Genomic DNA, 23,489 nt, shown 5'->3' with positions numbered 1-23,489 from the left:
CCCATAATGGCTACCTAAGAATACATCCCTGGGATGAACCAGCCTTCCTTTTGTGTTTCTGTCTGGAAAAGCTCAAGAGTATCAAAAGAACTTACCATGTGCTGTAGCCAACACCTGAGGATAGGCCCTAGACCTTCCTTTCTTAGAGCATTTACTAAAAATGGCTTACAACAGTAAATCCATCTTCTGTGCCTTTGAGATAGGTATGTACCTCCTATAGCCCAACAGTGTCTTTCTCAAGGACCCGATAAGCCATTCCTTTGAATGTAACTACCAGGAAGTAGAGGGCCTCTGCCTGCCAGTCTCTGTGGGAGGAGGGAACCCTAACTTCAACACTGCCAGCTGGCAGACACAGGAGGGCTAAGCACACTTACTGACCAATGCTTTCTGACTTTTCATTTCCCTGCCTCTGCCTCAGTGCCTACCTGTTCCCTCTCTCCTCCTCTGTTTTCCCTTTAGTACCTGTTCAGCTCTGCACAAAGCAGAATGGGGCTCCGTCCTTTCCTCTGTCAGTAGTTGCTGGATAAAATCTGTTCTCTCTGATTTAGCTGTGTGCGGCTTTGTTTATTGTTGACAGCATGTACACACACGCATGCGCAGGCACACATACGTATATCCCCACCTCCCACCTAAGGATAACGCTGTTTCTCAAAGACAGCTGAACCCTGTCATCCTCATCACACAGAGCATTGCTTCTTTTTGTACTTATTTTCCTACAGCATCTCTAAGTCATTAGTAAAGTCTTATTCAGCTGTTCCAGCCTGGTCTGTGATGTCCTTTGGGAAATTAAGAGCCATGTATAGGACTCTTTCCTTACAGGGATAAGAGTTGAGGCTATGAGATCCAACTCTCTGTCCTCACTGGGAGTTTCTCCCTCTACTGCAAACTTGGAGGAACTGGGTTACTTTTACTAAAGGAAAAGGAAATTTTCCTTACACACATACCTATTTAAAGAATTTGTAGCCAGGGGTACCTGGGTGGCTCAGTGAGTTAAAGCCTCTGCCTTCGGCTCGGGTCATGATCCCAGAGTCCTGGGATCGAGCCCCACATCAGGCTCTCTGCTCAGCAGGGAACCTGTTTCCCCCCTCTCTCTGCCTGCCTCTCTGCCTACTCTCTCTCTGTCAAATAAATAAAATCTTTAAAAAAAAGAAGAAGAAGAAGAAGAAGAAGAAGAAGAAGAAGAATTTGTAGCCAGAGTCAGTCTCCTATCTCCTTTTGATTTTTCTTGAAACTTCAGAAATTAGGGGACCTGAGAGATACTATGGTGCTAGGATAGCTAGAGGTCAACACAGGGAGGGTAATGAGGTTTCTACGTTTGGACACCCCAGGGGAGGCAGCAGGTTAGGGACTCAGACAGGTGACCAGAGATGAGGGCAGGCATGGGTGTCCGGGCCTGCCATGCAGGAACCAATAACAAAGGATATATCTGAGCACGCAAGAGGAAAAAATCCCTAGGAATTAGAAACAAGCATGGAAGTGAAACCAAAGTGATTAGTAACTAGGCAGGATGATAGAGGGCAGCTTGGGAGTTGGGGAGACCTGACCCAAATTAGTTCCCAGCACCAAGAGTCTGAGTTGTGGTAGCATATAAGAACAGAAAATGAGGGGTACCTGGGTGGCTCAGGTGGTTAAGCGTCTAACTCTTGGTTTCGGCTGTGGTCATGATCTGAGGGTTGTGAGACTGTGCCCCACAATGTAGGTCTCTGCATTCAGTAGGGAGTCTGCTTGAGGTTCTCTTGCCCTCCCTTTACCTCTCCTTCTGCTCTCCCCTCACTGGCACTCTCTCTCAAATAAATAAAAACTTAAAAAAAAGAGAGAGAGAAAGAAAAGAAAAACAGAAAATGAGGCGTGAGCCCACAGGAGGTAGAGGAGAACTGATATCCTATATAAAGGCCATATCCCCAGTGAAAAGGGGACTGGTCCAGAGGATGCCACATACTAGCAGAGACCACCAAGAGCGGCGAGAGGGACCAAGGAAAGCTGGGCAGATGCCAGGCCCTGGCCGAGCAGCCCAGGCCTCAGATTACCACTTAGACCCAGCAGGGAAACTGGAGAGCTCAGCAGTGAATTTAAGGTCAAAACCCCATCTTGGCTCACAACGGTGTGCTAGCTGTTGAGCTGTTGTCCAGGATTAACGCCAGAGTACTTCCTACCAATGAGATGAGGCTATCCTTTGAGCTTTTCCATCCAGAGTCCCCAAAGTAGAGGAGCCAGAACCTCCATTTCCAGGGAGGACAGGAGGAATGGTTAAAGTTATTCATGTGACTCCACATTTCTTTAAAACCTCAGGTTTTCCCTTTCAGTGGCACAGAATCTTTGTAATGTTATCCAAAGCAAACTAAACTGATGACAAGTTTTCCAGTGGCTGAAAACTACAGCTCTCCCTCTCAACTGCCAAGTTCCAAGTGCCCTGATTTGAGAAACACAGGTTGGTTAAAGCTTCAGAAAAAACACAGTGATGTTGGTAAGGTGGTGTTAATTTTCTTTTTTTATTCTTTTACTTTTTAAAAGATTTTATTTATTTATTTGACAGAGACTGAGAGAGAGAGAGAAAAAAAAAAACACAAGCAGGGGGAGCAGTAGAGGGAGAGGGAGAAGTAGAATCCCTGCTGAGGAGGGGCCTGATGTGGGGCTTGATCCTAGAATTCTGGGATCATGACCTGAGCTGAAGGCAGATGCTTAACTGACTGAGTCACCCAGGCACAAGATTAAGTGTCAGACCAGAAATCTGAAACCTAGAAGGGGGCCTCCTGTAAGAAGGAGTAAGGCAGGCAGGATGAAAGTCATACACCTTGCAAGTGGGTTGGTAAAAGCATGCTCATAGAGGCAATGAGACTTTAGGGAGGGAAAAGCTGTCTACTTTTTGCCATTTTCTAGACCACTTCTGATCAATTCTAGCTTATGACTTTATTGAAACCCTGCTGAACCAGCAGAAATGTTTTAAATTCCCACCTCTTAAATTAATTTATATTCAGATACTACTTACTCATATTAACTAAAACAAGCAAAAAAATTTCACCTAGTAATTGTGTACAACATTCTTATCTATTCCACACATTATTGAATAAATACAAAATTTATTTGTATATTTATGTATAAACAATATCCTTAGTTTGATAGTTTAAAAAAATACAAATTCATGTAGCCAAAATGCTGAAAGGATTTGGTCAAGTTAGCATTGACATTTTTACCTATAAATATGAAATTGGTCAAAATTGGTTTTGCAAGAGCCGCATCTGAGATATTTGTGGATTTCCATGAAGTTTGACTCTTCAGATTCTGAGATCTAATACAACACTCAAATCAGATACTAAGGGAAAAAATGATTTTGCAACCCCATGGACCTTATATAAGAAATTCCAGTGATATCTACTCACTTTGAAAATTCTGAGTACTTTTCTTATTCAAATCAAGTAGGATTCATAAACGACAACAGTACCTCAAGTGCTTTTATAAATAGCAAAGCTATAGTTTCACAGCTATAAGCAAACTATATTTCTATTTCCCTGAGAGCACAGTTTGAGTTCAAGGGCAGTGTGTGAGCATGTGTGTTTCCTGAAGCCACTGATGGCAGAATGTGGTGAAGGCTAAGAAGAGGACATTTATCTGTGGATGTTCAGGTGAGCTTAGCTCCTTGTCCATTTCAGATCAGCTTTGGCAACCAGGGTCCTTTAACCTCTCTGACAGTTTCCATCCCATCACAGCCTCTGGGCCTCATTTTCTTTAGGTCCAGTAAAATAGGAGACCCAGCCAGGCAGCTCAGAGCCCCCACCCCAACAAGTGGGTCTGGCTGCCAGTCCTGTTCAGACTTGTGCCCCTCTTCTCCTGGAACCCACTTGCCTGAAGTAGCTGTTCCTTATCTCTTTTGCCTTTGAGAATGGAGTCATGCTCACAAACTCTACAGACTACGGTATCATTTTCTAGAACTGTATCCTTATACTTGACTTCCTCTTTCTCCTCCTAGCTCATCCTCTTCCTCCTGGCCAGTGAGGTCCCTCACACAACCTGCTTGCAGATCCAGTCTGCTGGGCCAAGAAGAGCCCCTTGCCCTGCCTCAGTCCGTGGAGCCCTTTGCCTCTAGCTCATCTGGCACCCACCTGCCTCTTCCCCCTGCTGGTGGGATGGGTTATGACAGCTACACAAACAAAATTTTTTGATTGATTGTTCATCTGCAAATGGAAATTAGATTTTAAGAGCCTCCATCCGGGCTGGCGCCTAGAAGCTTAAATCCCAACACGATTAGAAAGTTTCACCAAATTACTTGAACTCTTTTCCTTCTCTAAAAGCTGCTGACTGGCAGCTTTAAGTACAGAACTCTGCACCGTCTTAACAGGTGTGACTGTCTGCCAACCCATACCATTGTTGAGAATCTCTATTTCTTAAGGGTCAGGCACCTGAGATTTTACAAGTCGCCTGCATATCTGATGACATAAAAATCACATAGAATCCTTCCCTTGCCTTCATTTAAATATTCTGAACTAGTCCTGATACTTGGGTCCTGCAGTGAGAAACAGATTTATAACACAGAGATCCTAAATCCCTTTCCCAGAGTAGGGATCGTTCACCAACGAGCGCAAAATTTGCTGATTGTTCTTATCAAAGGACTGCCATGACAAGGAACACTCTCTTTCTGAAGGGAGCTCTCTGCATACGCCACTGATGTTGTCATTGGATATCCATCTTGGAAGTTCTTCCCTGAAACGGTCTTGGGAAAATGATTTCTCCTGTAGCTAATAAATGGTTTCTGAAGGCGATCTCAAAGAAAGTCAAATATATAAGCAATGGCCACATCACTGGCCCAAGAACACAGCTTTCTAAGATGCCCCTGGGAGGGCAATAAAGACATGGATGTAACCTCGTAACTTCATATACATCTCATTTTTCTCTAACTTGATGAAAAGAAAAAATATAATGTTGACTAGTGACCTGTTTACTGGTTTACTGAGTGTTTCTTGGTCGGGGAGAATTTGTCTTATTCATTGGTGTCCCCAAGTCTTGACAAACAGAATGAACTCCTTGAATATTTGCTAAATGGAACTAGATTAAATTGTTTCAGTTGAAATCTTCATTAAGGTTATTAGTGCTTATGAGTAAGTACATCACTTACTGTAAAGTGTTCTATACTTCCACAAATATGTATTTTCCCATCCTGCTTTTCAGAGCAGGGAGCTGAACCTAACCTGACCCCAAGGCACAGAATTTTTCACACACCAACAAGCATTTATATTTATCCCCAGTGACATAAGTGTACACAGAAATCTCATTTGCAATGTTCCAAGTCTTTTTTTTTTCAGCTTTGAACTTTAGCTTCTAACCACAACTTTTCTATGAAAATTCAACTATCAACTCTAATACCTCTAACTTCCCAAACTATTCAGAAGTATGAGCACAGTCTGCCACATCTGACATGAAATAAAACTCTGTAAAAAGATCTGAAATCGTATGATGAAAATAAAACACATTGGGTAATGCAGTTACTATGTTGTTACCATGGTTGTTGCTTTTTAAGTACAGCACATGAAACAGGATCTCTTGATCTGTTTCCCCAATTTGGAGATTAGAATGAATTTCCAGTGAGCTCATCTGAAAGCTCTCTCAGAGTAGACAGAGTCCATTCTTTGTGACCAAATTGTGCCAGACTGATCCAAAACCCAAACAGAAGGGCTTCAAAGGATCCTGAAAACTAAGGTTCCAGGAAGGTGGGGACTCGGGGACATGGACTCAAATCTCAGTCTAAAAGGCAGAAAGTATATGGTTCAAGAAGAGTCAGTCATTCCTGCAGTGGCCAGCAGGGAGGGAATTTTTATATTAAAAAAAAAAATAGTAATCTGAGTCTCTGGAAAACCCTTTCTATACTGCAATATAGGTCTTGGGCATGAAGAGGCGAGCGCACTGGCCTGTGCTGAAGGTACAATTCTGTCTGGCAAGGACAGTTCTGGTCTGAATGTACCTCTGTGATCCTAAGAAATAGAGGTTTTGATGGGGGAATTTTTATCTCTTTCTAAGCATATAGGTCTTCCCAGAGCCATTTCCCAGTCCTATTAGATAGAACAATATACAAGACACTCTTGACAAGGAGCCGAAGGCTCTCATAGAAGAAAAAAAGAAAAGGGGGGTGGGGGAAAGAAACAACTTTATTTCCTTGCCTTTCTGAGTGAATCCTTTTAGAAAACTTGTCAGAACAAAAAATGAACCAGTTTTTGTTTTGTTTTGTTTCCTACTCAGAGATAGACAACATGACAGAATGTCACTGACCTTGCAATGGAAAGAGCTGGGTTTAGATTCCTGGCTTAGCTACTTATAAGTGTCACCAGGGGCAAAGAACTTAGCCTCTCAGAAACTCAGTTTCCTCAGCTGTAAAACTGAAGTGATCATACCCAGTCACCAGGTCGTTATGATGGTTAAATGAATTGATACACACAAGGGCCTGGCACAGAACCTGGCATGGGACAGGTGTGTCCTGAATGTTAAGTAGTCTTCTTCTTTCCTCCTGAGGTAGGTCACACAAACATTCCTGGCTGGTCTTGAGTGTCCTAAAGCTGTGACTTCCAAGGAGCCCCCATGGGGAGCCCAAGTGTAGGGCCCATAGCTCAAGGCCAGCCTGCTGTCTTTAGTGGCATGAACCCGGGCAACAGGTGCAGAGGGTGCTCCCCCGGCACCTGGTGCCCTTGCGCAGTCACACTGACACAGCTCCTGGCACGATCCTCCGGATGTGGGTGTAAGACTTCCTGATGGTGACGCTGCCATGGTGCGACACCCCCCGGGGCAGGACACATTCTTCTGTCAGTTTCTGGGCCTCAGGGTCCCAACACAGCACGGTGGCAATAACCTCATTCTTCTCGTCCCTTCCTCCGGTGATGTAGAGCCGGTTGTTGCAGGGCGCGATGCCGCAGCTGGCCCTCTCATGGCTGAGCTGGGTCACCAGGCACCAGCTGTCCTCCAGGGGGCTGTAGGCATACAATGCTCTCATGGCCCCTCCTGAAGAGGAAGGGAAACATGGTGGGCATCTCACTGTTCTGGTTTTCTTCCCCTTTACCCACAAAAATCCCACTTCTGCTCGGTAAAATCTACCATCTTGCCAATAGAAAGGGTAGATTCATGGCTCTCCAGAAAGGTTGAATGGGTAGAAGGGGCAGTAAGTCTCATGCTGGCAACCCTTCAAAGAGCCCTTTAAACTCTGCAGTCAGGTGCAATCAGGTGTTAAACGACAATTGGTTTCACACGGTGCCAAAATGTACCCTAAGACCCTAAGACTTCTGTACCCTAGAAGAAATACCATCTTGTTCATTGGGTGCACTCAGCTCGTCATCCCAGCTCTGCCACGTTTTTATTGTAACGATAATCCCTGAGACCAAGGTGATTTTAAGACACCAGAAGGACCATGGGCATAAAGCACCTGCAGAAGGCCTAGTGCATAGAAGCTATCAACACATGACCGTGACTAGAGGAGGTGGCATCTCTCTGTAGACTGAGCATGACCTGGCACACCAGTCCGAGTCACCATCTTAAGATGAGCTTTGAAGTCATGAGACTGACCATACAGATACAGGAAACCTGAAGCAAAGGCGAGAAGAGCTTTTTCCTTAATCTCTTCCTGTATTTTGCCTCCAGGAAACCTTCTCTGATTAGCTCTTATTTGCTGAAGTTACATATTTTTGGCATCTCGTTACATCAATTACTCTCAGTCATGGCTGCACAGGAAAAATCACTTGCACATTCAAAACACCTTGCTCTGCTGGCCAGCATCCTCCCTCTCATTCTGATATCATTGGTCTGGGGTAAGCTCCAGCAATGCATATTTCTGTAAAAAGCTCCCCAGGTGATTCTCATGAATAGTCAGGATTGAGATCCATCATCCTTAACAATTACATGCCTACTGTGGTCTGACCAGCCAGGCTTTCCTCTTGGCTAAATGCAACTTGTCAGAGCTCCCAAAGCAAGTAGAAAGGGTAAAATTCCCATAAACACAAAATAAGAAATGATGATAGCTACCATTTATCGGTCACTTATCATATATACTGTGCACATTTCAATATCTGTACATTTGCTAATGTTTACAATACACTTTGTTCCTGTAGCAGCTTCTGGCTCCTCCACTGGATCCCACTGTCAGTCTGCTTTGTATGTCCTCTAAAAGTGAGCTGTTTCTGCATCCAAGACTGGAAGGTAAATTCCACCAAGGCCTGGACCAATCTGGTCTTTTCTTTTTTTTCAACCTCACCCACATCACCCAGGAATCTGAGTTCCCAGGAAGACCTCATCTGATCTCCCTGCAAGGCTGCATGGGTGGGCTCAGATAAATAAGATGCCATTCATTCACTTACCAACAACATAGATGCGGTCCCGGAAACTGACTGCATTGATGCATTTAGCCTCCACTGGCATGGACGACTTTAAACTCCATTTATTAGTTGAGGGGTCATAACACTGAGTCTTGTCTGTGGCCAGTTTCCCATTGGGTCCTCCCCCAATCACATAGAGCTTCTTCTTATGGCTCGTAGCTGCGAAGGAACTGACGTGGACAAGAAGGGGCGCAGCCTGCAGAGGCACAGGGCACCAGGAAAAGCTGTTAGTCACACAGCTACAGACTGCTCCCAGATTGCTGCAGTGGCTCACAGGACACAGGCCAGGAGCTAAGGGACACAAGTCTGTGTGTGCATCCTCTGCCTGAAGTCACAAGGCCTTTGGGCTTGACTCCCTCTGAGATGCAGAGAGGTCAAAGCATGCATTTACCACCCTCCCTGAAAGCTCAGGGTGGGCTAGAACAGGCTGAGTTTCTTCCAAACTCCAGCTATCAGGTGAGGAAAGGTGTACATGGGAATAAGTGTTTATACAGATGAAACCAGCCAATGTTGGAAGAAAATGCTTTCTCAAACATGCATATTTATATTCATTCATGTGTTCCTTCATTCAAAAAATATTCACTGAGTGCCTCCTATGTGCCAGGCATTGTCCTTATTGCTTCTATCTAGGACGAAAAGCTGGCATAAGGGTTTCAGGTGGTCATAGGTAAGCAGACTCCCACTCTGGGGCAAAATGAAGATTTGGGGATTAAGCCATACTTGTGCTCCCACCCTGTGAACCCCACAGCACTTAAGGGGACTTCCCAGAGCCTGTTAACCACGGACATGGCCCCCATTAGTCATGGTGCAACTCTGTAACAGGACTTAAACAGCTGAGCAGATCTGGGGCACACCCCCATAAATTAAGGGCTATAGAGCAGTTTTCAGGTTGACAGATCTTGGCTGGATGCCATGATGACCTGGTTACCTTTGCTTGTGCCCCTAATGACCAGATTTTACACTCCCCCAATGTGGAACATATTCTGACATATGATCTAATAAGGAGAAAGAAAATTTGAAATTGGGCATAACCTGAAAATACAGGAAGTGAGAGCGTATTATTATTATTATTATTGTAAAGACACTTAACTTGAGATCTACTCTCTTGACAACTTTTTTTCCTACATGAGATGGGTAAAATGCCAAGGTCATAAAAAAGTTTAAGGGAGGCACATGTCACACAACAGTGTGAACATGCAATCATCACACTTGTGAACTACAAAAGGATCACTCTTAACACATTTTTAAGCATAAACTGCAGTACCATTATCTGTAGCAGACCACCAGAGCTCATTCACCTGTGTAACTGAAACTCTATGCCCATTAACTAGCAATGATATACACCTGCGATTGAATAGCTAAAGTCCTGTAAGCAGCATGTAAATTGTTCACCAATAGGCAAATAAATAAGGGCTAAGCTCTAAACACTACCAAATCACTCCAACTCAGTAAACAGTGTATTAAAAGGATCCCTGTATGCCCACTGTGGAGACAACAAGGGCAGATGGCATCTGGGGAGACAGCGACTCTGAGCTAAGACATGCCAACTGAGTTTAGAACCAAGTCTCCCCTCTACATCTGGGGTTCTTGTCCACACAGAGCTTCCCCACCTGGAAGGAAGTTGTTTCTGTGACCTGATCAGCAATGCTGAAGCAAAAGCTCCTTTTAGGAGAGAAGCTCAGAGCCACCAACAATGTTCTCAGTGAGAGCAGAGAGATCAGAAAGCCATATGCCTACATGAGCATATACTTTTTTTTTTTTTTAAAGCTTTGAAGTAGTAATACAAAGTCACTCATAGAAATAAATCTCCTATACCTCTGACCAGCAGTTATGGAAGGGGTCGTAAGTCTCCACATTGTTGATCCTCTGCAAGCCATCAAAACCTCCAATCACATAGACCTTGCCACCTAACACCACCATTTTATGCCTCCAGCGGCCTATATTCAAATACTCAATTTGAATCCATTTGTTGATTGAAGAATTATATTTCCAAACATCATGTTGTGTTTCTTTGCCACCTAGAAGAGAAATAGAGCATTTAAGAAACCACTAGATGTGTCAGAAATACAGCTTCCTCCTTAAGAAAATGATCTGGATCAGGAGACAGAGCCAACACAGGGGAATAGAGAGAGCCAGTATGAGGCTGGGGTGAATTGTGTACCAGACTGTGTCATGTGTCACCTCTTTGAGTTCAGGGAAGTGGCTGAATGAGTTGGGTCCAGAGAAGTCTTCAGGGAAGTGGCAACAAGTCCACATAGGTGGGTAAGGGCCAGCAGGTGCCTGGACTCCATGTCTGTGCAGTCAAGGGGCAGGAAGCAAGGCAGGTCAGGTGAGGTTGGACTTTTGCCAGTAGGGACTGTAGGGCCTTGACCAGCTGCTAAATTAGAAGGCACCTTAAGTTTTGTTTGCTTACTTATTTAGACAAATACAAACCTGGAAAAATCACCAAGAAATCTTACAAAATTGTCTCAGTTCAAATTTCTGATCTATACCCCCCCCAAAAAAAAAGTGGGATTTGTCCTATTGTGAAATAATTTTTATTATAAAAGAATGAGATGATCACAATAGGTAATTTGAGAATGAGCTGGTAAATATTTTCTTCAAGACCACTCTCCTTAATAAACTGAAAATACATAATTCAGTTAGGGTGAGAGATCAAGACAAAGGGGAACTGACTCTTTTGGTGACTTTAGTATTCTATCAGCTTTGTGTTTCCATTCCTTGTCAGCACAGAGTACCACCAACTCCTCAAAGCAAAGATGTACTTTTCAGACTTATAAATGTGCACTAGTGGGGCAATACGTATCCCTCATGATGTTCTGTGTCCTGGGTAAGTGTTTCTTCAGGGTAGAGCCCAGAAGTGAGACTTCTAAGTCAAGAGCACACACTCTGAATTTTTATAGGTGTTGCCAAAGAGCCTTGCACAGCTGTCCTGGTTGACCTATCCCTCTCCTATCCACGACATATATTAAGAGCGTTTTGTTTGTTTGTTTGTTTTATTGTATATGCTGATGAAGAAAGTAATGTCATAGTTTGGGTTTTCCTGGCTGCTCAGGAGACCAAGCTTCTTCCTCTTCCATGAATTTTTTGTTCATATAGTTTAGCCCTTTTTCCTTGGGTTGTATACCTTTTAGAGGTCTCTATTCAAAACACTGTGTATGACATTGATCCCATTAAGGTAGTGTCAAAAGTTATAAAAGAGGGGCGCTTCGTTGGTTAAGAGTCCGACTCTTGACTTTTGACTCAGGTCATGGCCTAAGGATCATAGGGTGGAGCTCTGCACTGGGTTCCATACTCAGCGAGGAATCTGCTTGAGATTCTCTCTCTGCCCCTCCCCCCTCACACATGCACACACACACTCTCTCAAATAAAATCTTTTTTAAAAAAGTTATAAAATAACTATATGCTTTCAAAGAAATGTATGTGCACTATATTGAAAAGAAGAAAAATTTATGATTTTTACTGCAAGATGTAAAGGAAGATCTGATTAAGTGGGAAGCATATCATGTGCATAGATGAGAAGACAGGTTATTGCAAAAATGTCAACCATCCCTGAGTTAATTGATGCATTGAGTGCCTTCGGAACTTTTCAGGGAACTTGAAGAGATCATTCTCAATTTCATTTGGAAGAGTAAATTTGGAAAAATTTCTAAGAAACTTTGGAAAAAGAATGAATAAGAAGGCTTTTGTAGCAAATACCAAAATACACTAAAAAGCTATGATAATGAAACACTGTGGTATTGGCATAAGATGAGACAAACTGACCAATGAAAAACAAGAGTTCAGAAGAGATCGAAAGATATAAGGATCATTAAATAAATGGTAGTAGAACAATTGGCTATTTGGAGAAAAATTAAATTAGATCCTTCTTTCACATTATGGTGAAAATAAAATTCAAAAGTAAATGGTTTTATAAAAATAACTGGAGAGTATATAGAAGATGTTGATGATCTTGGGGTGGGGAGGGGCTTTCTAAGCATGACATGAATGAAACATAGAATCACATAGGAAAGAAAGTTACTACATACAATATAAATCAAAGTGAAAAGAAAATCATAGTCTGAGGGAAACTATTCGCAATACAAACAGCAAAGGATATATAGTAAGAGCTCCAAAAAATTAACAAAAAGGCAAGCTACAATAGAAAGACAAAGGGTAGGAATAGATAATTTTTTAAAAAAATAAAGTGTTAGCTAAAAATAATAATAAAGTGTTAGCTAATAAATATATGAAAATGTGATATCATCATTAATTAATTAATTATTGAATTAATGAATTAAATATTCTAGGCTATTAAAAATGTAAGTCAATAATGAAAAATATTAGTAAGGATGTAGAAAATGGACACTGTTCAACGTTGTTTGAACTGTAAATTGTTACAACCTTCCTGGAGCACAATTACAAAAATTCTAAATTGATATATCTTTTTTTTTTCACGCCAGATGAGTAATGTGCCATGGTCGTAAAAAGGTTTAAGGGAGGCACATGTCACACAATAGCATGAACACCCAATCATGATGCTTACGAACTACAAAAGGATCCCTAAATTGACATATCTTATGACCATCTCCAGGAATCTCTCCAAACAGCAGCACAAGTTCTTAAATATATGTGTATTAAAATACCTATTGTGGGGCACCTGTGTGGCTCAGTTGGTTGAGTACCTGACTCTTGATTTGGGTTCAGGTCATGATCTCCAAGTCATAGGTTTGAGCCTTGTGTGGGGCTCTGTGCTCAGTGTGGAGTCTGCTTGTCCCTCTCCCTCTTTCTCTGTTCTTCCCCCCCACTTCTAAAATATATAAATAAAATCCTTGAAATAATAAAATAAAATGCCTATTGCAGTATTTTTTTCCAGTGGGAAAATAAAAACTAGAAAAATTGTTTCATTCATTCAATAGACTTAATCCATAATTAAGATTCATTATATTGATATGTAATTATGCCCAAAATAAATCATTAATTGAAGTACAAGTTTCTGTGATTTAACTGTGTGTAACAAGCATGCCTTCATGCACTGCTTGTATCATTTTTCAATAGACAACAACAAATCTAAGTGAAGAAAAGGACAAACTGTAGAATATAACGTGTGTAGCAAATGTGACATAGACTATGATTGCCAAACCTGTCTTTTCCTCCTGTGCACGCAGCTAAACTACATTTCCTAGACCCCCTCCATGGGGGCTGGTGGTACAGCAGGGAATGTGGCTAGTTCTTGTCCATAGAATGTAAGCAGATTGATGCCTCCCATCCAGGCTGAGGCTGTTATGAGCAGGTGTGCTTTCTCAACTCGTTCAGTATCTCCCTCTTCCTGAATTCCATTAACCTTGAAGGCCACGTATGGAAAACAGTAGCATCATCAGATGGAAAAAGGCTAGGTCTCTGAATGACTGAGTGAAGCAGGTCCACTCTCCCCACATACTATTTCAATAATCCATTGAGATTTAGCATTTGTGACAGCAACTAACATTAGCTTACTCTAAACCAATATAAAATTATTTTTGTAAAAAAGTTAAAACATGGGGGTGCCAGGGTGGCTCAGTGGGTTAAACCTCTGCCTTCGGCTCAGGTCATGGTCTCAGCGTCCTGGGATCGAGCCCCTCGTCGGGCTCTCTGCTCAGCAGGGAGCCTGCTTCCCTTCCTCTCTCTCTCTGCCTGCCTCTCTGCCTACTTGTGATCTCTGTCTGTCAAATAAATAAATAAATAAAAATCTTTAATTTAAAAAAAAAGTTAAAACATGTAAGATGGTAATGGCACAGAGAAACTGGCATATTTTACTTTATACTCTCTATATTATTTGAATCTTCAACAGCAATCAAAAAATATTTCTATAGTGGGGCGCCTAGGTGGCTCAGATGGTTAAGCCTCTGCCTTTGGCTCAGGTCATGATCCCAGGGTCCTGAGATGGAGTCCTGCATCTGGCTCCCTGCTCAGCAGGGAGCATGCTTCTCCCTCTCCCTCTGCTGCTCCCTTGCTTGTGTGCGCTCTCGCTCTCTCTCTCTTTCTCTGTGTCAAATAAATAAATAAGACCTTTAAAAAATTATTTCTACAAGATAAACAAAAGTTATCACGTAATCTATGACATTAACATTCCCAGGGAAGAACTGATGTGACTTTGATTTTGGAGTTTGGACTCTGTATTTGGTTCTGGGAAGAAGCTCTTCCCCAAACAAATACAGATTAGAGAAAGCCACCAAGAGAGGACAAGGGATGCTTGTCTCCTGCCCAGGAGCCCCAAGAAGAGCTGGGGAGAGCATGGGACTCAGAGGACCTGGGTTGAGACCCTGCCTGATGCTTACCAGTGTGTGACCTGTCTTCAGATGCATTCCATAACCCTTCAGAGCCTGCATTTTCTCCATTTGTAAACTGGAGATTAAAATCACCTACCTTAGAGAGTTGATGTGAGAGGAAAATGATTAAATACCACCAAAGTGTAAATTCATCTACTGTGCTGTAAAGATGATAGAGACTTTGTCACTTAATAAATATATATTAAGCATTTACTAGTAGCTAGGCGCAAATGACAAAGTATTGTGTGCTACTGGAGCATCTAAAAGTACAACTTGGGGCACTTGGGTGACTCAGTCAGTTAAGTGTCGCCATTGGCTCAGATCATGATCCCAGGGTCCTGGGATCGAGCCCTGCACTGGGCTCCCTGCTCTGTTGGAAGCCTGTTTCTCCCTCTCCCATTCCCCCTGCTTGAGTTTCCTCTCTCACTGCATGTCTCTCTATCAAATAAACACATTTTTTAAAAATCCTTAAAAGTATAACAATAAATTTGAGGTGAGGTTCAGGTTTGGGGAGAACAACAGACATTTTTATTCATTACCCAGTGCCCAGCTCAGTGTCATACACCTCTAGCAAATACCAAATAAGCTCTAGTATCACTTTCCTTCTTCCTTTCTATGAAGGACCGGACCTGTTTGCTGCTTCCCCAGATCCTAGTACAACTGCTCACAGGTTAGTCTCCATTAAGTAAGAATGTGCTTTCCAGGATAAGATCACCTAAGCTCCTGGTTTCCATGTGGTGACCCTGTCAGAGCTAGATCATCACCATTCATAGTAATCCTTCTAAGTCTGTTGCCTGGCTCTCACTCAGAAAATACATAGTGTCCCTGGGGACTTGCTTTGGCATCACTTGGCTCCTGCTTACCTGAGATGTAGACCTCATTTTTTAATGTCACGCATGCAAACTCCACCCACTTCTTATTCTCACTGTCCAGCTCATGCTCTGTCATGGGGAGCTTGGCCACCTCCAGGCGGCTGCGCCGCAAGGGGTCCAGGCAGGTAACCTCCGCCACAAACCGTTCATCCTTCGTGCAGCCACCAATGATCATGAATACCTCAGACTGAAACTCATGCATCCTGGGCTTGGTGCGCTCCGAAATGATCTGGAAAACCAATGGGAGTACATAAAGGCAGGATGACACAGAGGTTCAGAGCCCAGGCTATGGAACCAGATCGAGCAGAGCCCAGTTCCCAACTCTGCCACCATGTAACCTCACCTTGAGCCTCAGCTCCATCATCTGTGTAATGGGGACTTGAGCCATAATTACCTCATAGGTCTGTGGTGAGGATGAAATGGTATCACATATGCAGTGTGCCTGGCCTGGAAGGGGCCCAGGATATATTAAATACTCAACAAAGTTTACCTATTGTTGCTTTTGCTGCTATCTTAAGAAGTCCAGGTCCATTTACCATCAAATGTACTTCAACCTTCCTGCCCAGTCTGAAGGTCTGAACCCTGGAATTTCATTTCTGGCTACCTTCTCCCACTCCCGGTTTCAATTTCTTAATGATATCCCAGACTTTGCTCACCAACAGACCTCTTCTGAAAGAGAAGTCCTGATGGTAGGCACACAAGAGCACTTGGAGACTTAGGGGAAAAGTCTCAAACAGGAGCATGGTGTGGCCAGGGATGTTGGAGGACTGGGTCCCAACATCAAAGATATGACCCTTCAGAGCCCTGAACAAGCAAAAAAAAAAAAACAAAAAACCACACCACAGATATTTGAACCCAGCTGAAAGAACAGAGGTTTGAAAGTCAAATACACCAGCGTTTAGTCCTGGTTTCACCACCTGTGGCTATGTGACCTTGGAGAAGCAACACAATCTCCACAAGTGCCTGAGATCACTTCTGTGTCACCAAGTCATTGTGAGCATTCATGAGGTTGTGATGTAGAGGGATGAGCGGAGCACCTGGCATAGGCACAGCCCTTAACAGTCATGGCAGAAGAAGCAGCTAGAGATGTCATATTGGCATTACTGGGGAAAAGGGAGAGCTGCCCTCTTCCTGGTTCCATCCATCCCCTGGGCTCAGTGGGGCAGGTTCTGCAAGTGGGCTAATAGGAGACGGAAAGGTAGCACCCATTTCTCAATGACCAAAGCAGTCTGCAAGGTCAGGCTGACCTCACACAGGCTATGACACTTCAATTTTGACCACAGGTGTGACAAACAGGTTACAGTAGCAAAAACTGCCCCCTCAAGTGGCAAACTTGAGGTTCAATGGTCACAAATAAGCAGACCAAACAAAGTAAGAGACTTTGGTTTTCTGTACCAAAGAGTCAGATACAGTAAATTTTTCATACTCAATTCATGGCCATGAAGTGTGTCGCAGGGTTCTCCTTTGGAGGTCAGCAGAAAGAAGTGCGGGAGGGCAATGGGTAGAATCGGAGGGCACTGACAGTGGAGAAGACAGCTGGGATAAGGGTGGGAGGGGTGGTCCTGGGAACTTGGAGTCACTGTGAGAAACCAAGCTGGCAGGACAGGATCTGAGCAATAAGCTGGCACCAAAGACAAATTTTGCCACTTTGCCATTTTCTTTCCCACTATCTGCCCTGCTTCATGTCCCTAAATCTCCCCTCCCCACAGCTGAGATGCAACTCCAGCACCAATCTGGTCCTTTCAAAAGAATTAGGGACTGCAGGGACGCCTGGGTGGCTCAGTGGGTTAAGCCGCTGCCTTCGGCTCAGGTCATGATCCCAGGGTCCTGGGATCGACCCCAAATCAGGCTCTCTGCTCAGCAGGGAGCCTGCTTCCTCCTCTCTCTCTGCCTGCCTCTCTGCCTGCTTGTCATCTCTCTCTGTCAAATAAATAAATAAAATCTTAAAAAAAAAAAAAAAAAAAAGAATTAGGGACTGCAGAGCAATGCTTAGATGATAGCACTAGCTTCCCAGAATTGGTCCCTGTATGACCTTTATTCCAGTTCTGAAAGCCAGACCTCGGCCTTCCCCTGAAGGCCCCATCTTCCTCACAGTGGCTGTTCTCTTGCCTCAATACCCTATTGGCCTGTAGGGGACTGGACTAGCTGTGATCTTACTCCTGATTCCTAGCCTGGGACCCTATTCCTGAGTCCTAGGCTGTGGAAGACTGCTCTCATTGACTGAAAACTCTGCATTCCTGCTATCTGGATCCTCCCATAATATTTGTCCTTGATTTCCCATACCACTTCCCCATCCACCTACCCTTTAAGTCACAGGCATTTTTTGTAATGTCCCTTGGTCCTTTCTTCCAAGAAGTCATTCTTGACTTTCTACACTTGTTCCCACAGTCCTGAATTCTCCTATCACAACACTTTTCCTACTTCTTTGTAATTTACTATAAGGTCCCCTGATGGCCCTTATTCTCCAATAGATCCTCAGCATCAATAATAGTGCTTGGAGGTTGTGGGATTCTATGAACACTCATTGAATGAATGAATGGATGAAAGAATGAATGAATGAATGAATGTGTTAGGTAACCCAGGACCCAATACAGACTTTTTTCCAGTCTAGATCACCATTGTAACCAGCTTCCACAATGGCATCCAGCAATCCCCACCTCAGGGTATTTACATCTTATGTTGTTCCCCCGACATTGTTCCAGGATTGGCCTCTATGCCAGCAGAATACAGCAGAGGTGATGATTTACCAGTGCTGAAACTAGGTTTTAAAAAGCACTACAGCGGGGCACCTGGGTGGCTCAGTGGGTTAAAGCCTCTGCCTTCAGCTCAGGTCATGATCTCAGGGTCCTGGGATCAAGCCCCGCATCGGGCTCTCTGCTCCACAGGGAGCCTGCTTCCTCCTCTCTCTCTGCCTGCCTCTCTGTCTACTGGTGATCTCTGTCTGTCAAATAAATAAATAAAATCTTTAAATTAAATAAATAAAAAGCACTACAGCTTTCAGAGTGCCTGGGTGGCTCAGTGGGTTAAAGCCTCTGCCTTTGGCTTGGTTTGTGATCCCAGGGTCCTGGGACTGAGCCCAGCATCGGGTTCTCTGTTCAGCAGGGAGCCTTCTTCCTCCTCTCTCTCTCCCTGCTTCTATGCCTATTGTGATCTCTGTGAAATACATAAATAAAATCTTTAAAAAATAAAAATAAAAAAGCACTACTGCTTTCATCTTGATGGATCTCACAGTCTTTCTGGGGCCATTTTCTCTGGAAAAGCCAGCTGCTGTGGAGAGGCCCACGTGGTAAGAAACTGAGGCTTCCAGCCAACAGCCAGCAAGGAACTGACACCTGTCAACAATCCTGTGAGTGAGCCTGGAATTTGATCCTCCAACCCTGTTTGAGCTTTGAGATGACTGTAGCCTCTGCCAACAGCTTGACTACAGCTTCATGAGAGACTCTAGGCCAGAACTGCCCAAATAAACCATGCCTAGATTCCTGTAAGCTGTGAGAGAATAAATGTTTATTGCCTTAAAGTTTGGGGACAATTTGTTACACAACAATAGATAACTAATACAACCATCTAGTTGATGGCATTGTTAGGTATTAAGACCCACCTCATCACTAGGCACCACAGAACTCCTAAGTGGTGGCACTATTATCAAACTGTAAATTCAGCTACATTTGACAAAATATTAACCCCAAAGGCATCATGACAAGGCCAGTCTTGAAGTCAGAGATGTGCAAGTTTGTTGCAGACACACAGAAGGGTTTGCCAGTGAATCACATGCAACAATTAGGCCTAACTAGTTTCTTTTCAGATTGTTAAAAATAGAACAGTTGCACCTTGCTGACTATTCATTAACAAGGCCTATACTAGGGGACCAGCAGAAGAGACCATGTTGCTTTAACAAAGCTGTCCTCAGGGGTGAGCCTCTGCCTCACTCAGGAGTGAGAGACACCACACATGCCAGAGCAGCTTTGGGTATAAATCAAGGTGGTCACTAGACATTTAGGAGGCAATGAAATAAAGGGGAAACTATATCTGCCCCCAAAGACTTCTCTCTATGAAGGTACTAGCTACCACTCCTAAATCGAATGTAGATTGACATCTGCTTTAGGGTTCTAAAAGATCCCACTGTTTTCCACCTCCCTAAACTTAGAGGAGGAAAAAGGTTAAAAGGGAGAGATGATGACAGGACAAGAAGAGCTGAAGTTTGGAAAAGGAAGGTTAAGGGGATAACTGTGTTCAAAGAGCAGCCTCCAGACTTAGACCACCATTATCAGGAGGAAACCCAGGATTATTCAGGGAGTTTCAAGGAATGAACTGGCAATTGACACCCCAATTCAAAGATCACCATGGTTGGTTAGTTCAGTTACCCAGACTGTAAAACAGGAAAGAGAAAGTGCCCTGAGGTGGATTTGGGAAAAAGCAGTAACCCTTGGACACAATGAAAAGAGAAATCTGGGATGCCTGGGTAGCTCAGTCAGTAAAACATCTGCCTTTGGCTCCGGTCATGATCCCAGGATGCTGGTATCCTGCCTACATCAGGCTCCTTGCTAAGCAGGGAGCCTGCTTCTCCCTCTGCCTGCTTTGCCTGCTCTGCCTGCCACTCCCCCTGCTTGTGCTCTCTCTCTCTCTCTGACAAATAAACAAAATCTTTAAAAAAAAAAAAAAAAGAAAGAAAGAAAGAAAAGAAAAGATAAATCCTAGATTTAGAGAGAGAAAATGCCTGGTTGTGAGAGATAGTGCACCATAAAGGAATTGCAAAAGAATGAGAATAGTCTCATTTGTGGGGCCTTAACCATGCACCAGACACTGTGCTAACCACATCTCATTCATTATCCTATTTAATTCTCACTGTATCAGTTGGTAGGCATTATTGTCTCCATGTTATAGGTCAGGACAGAGCTTTCAAGCAGCTAACTGGCTTACCCAAGGTCACACTGTCAGTAAATTGTGCAGTCAAGATTAAAGCCCAGATCTGCCTAAATTTATTTATTTATTTATTTTAAGATTTTATTTATTTATCAGAGAGAGAGGGAGAGAGCGAGCACAGGCAGACAGAATGGGAGGCAGAGGGAGAAGCAGGCTCCCTGCAGAGCAAGGAGCCCAATGTGGGACTCGATCCCAGGACGCTGGGATCATGACCTGAGCCGAAGGCAGCTGCTTAACCAACTGAGCCACCCAGGCGTCCCTCAGATCTGCCTAAATTTAAAGCCCAAGTTCCTGCCACTGGAAACTCTTCCAGATATCAGAGTTCTCTCCTCTCCTAAACCCAAAATTCATAATGCCACTCTCCCACATACTGCAAATACCAAAGTCAGAGTACATACTTCCTAGCAGCAACTTAGGTAATTTTTATCAGCAGAAAACCTTTTTTACCTATATTTTAGGGACTTATGATACAGGAAGCAGAAATAAAATAGCTAGGATATTGGAAGTGTAGTTGAGCAAGACTCTATACTTTGAACACTGAACTGAGAGCAGCTGTAGAGACAAACACTGTCTGCAGTTTTATGAGGGCTTTGATGACCCAGTGCTGAGCCATCTGCCAGTGACCCACATACCTAGCATGTGGTAGGACCCATATGGTTGCCTGGACTCCCTCTTTCAGTCTACTCATCACTGTTCATTCACTTAGTGTCTTAGCTTCTCTGATAGACCATAAGGCAGACACTGTTTTTGTAGTGCTGGTGCCATATCTGGCACACAGTCGGTGTTCAGAATTTATTTGCAAAAAATACATATATACATATATAAAAGTATAGCTTATTAAAATATATGGGATGCTGTTAAAATAGTTCACAGGAAATTTATAGCACTACTGATAATACTAGAAAATATAAGAAAGTTCTCAAATCAATTACTTCAGCTTCCAATTTAAAAAAACAAGAGATAATTAAACCCAAAGTAGGCAGAAGAAAGAAAATAATCAAGATTAGATTCAAATAAATAAAATAAACCCTAAAAACTAATGAAACCAGAAGGTGTTTCTTTGAGAAAATTGATAGAACTGATAAACGTCTAACCAGTCTGATCAGGAAAAAAAAGAGAGGAAACATTAACTACTAATATCTGGAGTGAGAGATGTGACATCACTATAGATTCTACAGATATTAAAAGGATAATAAAGGAATGCCATTAGTAACTTTATGCCAGTAAATTCCATAACCTCTATGAAATGGGGAAATTCTTTGAATTTCTAGAGCATTCTAGAAGAAATAAATAACCCTATATATATTAAAGAAATACAATTTGTATTTTAAAATCTCACAAAGAAAACTCCTGGGCCACCTGAGTGGCTCAGCTTGTTGAGCACCCAGCTCTTGACTTCGGCTGGGTTAACGATTTCAGGGTTGTGAGATTGACATCAGTCTCCGAGCTCAGTGCAGAGTCTGCTTGTCCCTCTCTCTCCCTGACTTACGTTTTTTCTCTCTCTCTCTCAATCTCTCTCTCTAAAATAATTAGATAAAATCTTAAAAAAACAAAAACCCTCCTGACCTCCTGATTCTGATAGTATCACTGGTAAATTGTACTAAACATTTCAGGATAGTTGCAGAGTGAATCAATGACAGCAGATCTGAGGGCAACACACAAATAGGAAAGGACATATAGGAAAAGAAGGAGGCTCCGGTGGCCTCAGACAGATAATTTCTAAACCACTTGTGGTTAGGATTTCTATCAATGGCCTAATGAAGGTTTAGAAGCCTATCCCAGAATTACTGTACGGTGGTATATAGGTGTGTGTGTTCATGCGTATAAACTTAACACGCTGTCCCTATATTATTATTTCCTGATGGTTTTGTTCCTTTCCACTAAGCCTATTTTTGTGTTTATGAAGTTTTGAATAAAACACTTCTTCAGAAGTTGTTAAGGAGAACCAGGTACAGCCAAATGATATGCGTATTCATCATCTTGGTACCTATTTATTCATTCAACAAACATTTACCAATCAGTTACTCTATATCAGGGATTCTCGTAAGGTCTGGAGATGGAAAGTCCAATAAGACATATTTCTGACCATAACAAGCTGCCAGTATAGAGACCTTTACAGATGAGGAAGTCAATGGTTACCATGTGGCGGTTGGTGCTACAACAGAGCAATGCACCAGGTGCTAGGGGAATGAGGGAGGTCTCTGAGGTGGTGCTTTTAACTTTTTGCAGCTGGTACAGAAGTCAACTAGATGGAAAGAGGAAAAAAGCACTTGAGCCTTAGTCTGCATTAAGTGGATGAAAAAGCACATCCACTTTGGGGAACTGCAAGCAGTGCACAGGACCCTAGCAGTGGGGAGAGGCTAGAGATGGCACTAGAGAAATGGGCAGAGGTAAAGTAGGTAAGCGAGACTCTGGGAGCTCAGGCATGAAGGGTGTGGGCTTTACCCTGAGAGTCATGGGGAGCTGTGAAGAGGATAAGCCCAAGAGCACAATAATTAGGTTTGAGTTTTGTTTTGTTTTTTTAATTTTAAAGATTTTATTTATTTATTTGACTGAGAGAGACACGGCTAGAGAGCAAACACAAGCAGCGGGAGTGGGAGAGGGAGAAGCAGGCCTCCCACTGAGCAGGGAGCCTGATGCGGGGCTCGATCCCACGACCCTGGGATCATGACCTGAGCTGAAGGCAGTTGCTTAAAGACTGAGCCACCCAGGTGCTCTCATGCTTGAGTTTTAGATCATCCAGCTGATGAATGAATTGGAGGGAGGCCAGACTGAGGGCAGGAAGGTGAGTTTTGGGAATTTTCAGAAACTCAGGAAGGAAACAATGGCAGTCTGAACCAAGGTAATGTCATAGGATATCCAAGAGACCCATGGTTCTCCAGAGCAGGCAAACTAGGAAAGCAGTACTCCTATGGGATGGCGACCAGACAGGGCACATTCCATCCTGTATGTGTCACCCCTGCCAACCTCCACCCTTATGCCCTGGGATGAGGGAGGATGTGCCCAGCATGGTGCTGAGTGATTTCCCATCTCACTCAGTCCTCTCAGTAGGTGTTTATGTCGTGTCA

At 43.3% G+C, this 23,489-nt stretch overlaps 1 protein-coding gene and 2 non-coding genes across 3 annotated transcripts in view; all 3 read right to left on the bottom strand.

Moving 5' to 3' along the window:
• Nucleotides 1–6,355: 6,355 nt before the first annotated feature.
• KLHL6 (kelch like family member 6) overlaps nt 6,356–23,489 on the bottom strand; it is a 55,996-nt gene continuing 38,862 nt past the window's right edge. Inside the window, exons 4-7 of the mRNA XM_059163354.1 lie at nt 15,493–15,730; nt 10,158–10,360; nt 8,325–8,538; nt 6,356–6,978 (exon numbers count right to left, since the gene is read on the bottom strand). Coding sequence (XP_059019337.1) covers nt 6,677–6,978; nt 8,325–8,538; nt 10,158–10,360; nt 15,493–15,730 — 957 coding nt within the window. The 3' untranslated portion in view covers nt 6,356–6,676. The remainder of the gene's footprint in view (nt 6,979–8,324; nt 8,539–10,157; nt 10,361–15,492; nt 15,731–23,489) is intronic.
• LOC131826278 (small nucleolar RNA U13) lies at nt 9,467–9,570 on the bottom strand. The gene has a single exon (XR_009351527.1). It is a non-coding gene; the product is annotated as a small nucleolar RNA U13 (small nucleolar RNA).
• LOC131826277 (small nucleolar RNA U13) lies at nt 12,779–12,882 on the bottom strand. The gene has a single exon (XR_009351526.1). It is a non-coding gene; the product is annotated as a small nucleolar RNA U13 (small nucleolar RNA).

The sequence above is a fragment of the Mustela lutreola genome, chromosome 2 (genome assembly GCF_030435805.1).
Source record: "Mustela lutreola isolate mMusLut2 chromosome 2, mMusLut2.pri, whole genome shotgun sequence".
Taxonomy (NCBI): domain Eukaryota; kingdom Metazoa; phylum Chordata; class Mammalia; order Carnivora; family Mustelidae; genus Mustela; species Mustela lutreola.
This window is presented reverse-complemented; position numbering and strand designations above follow the sequence as displayed.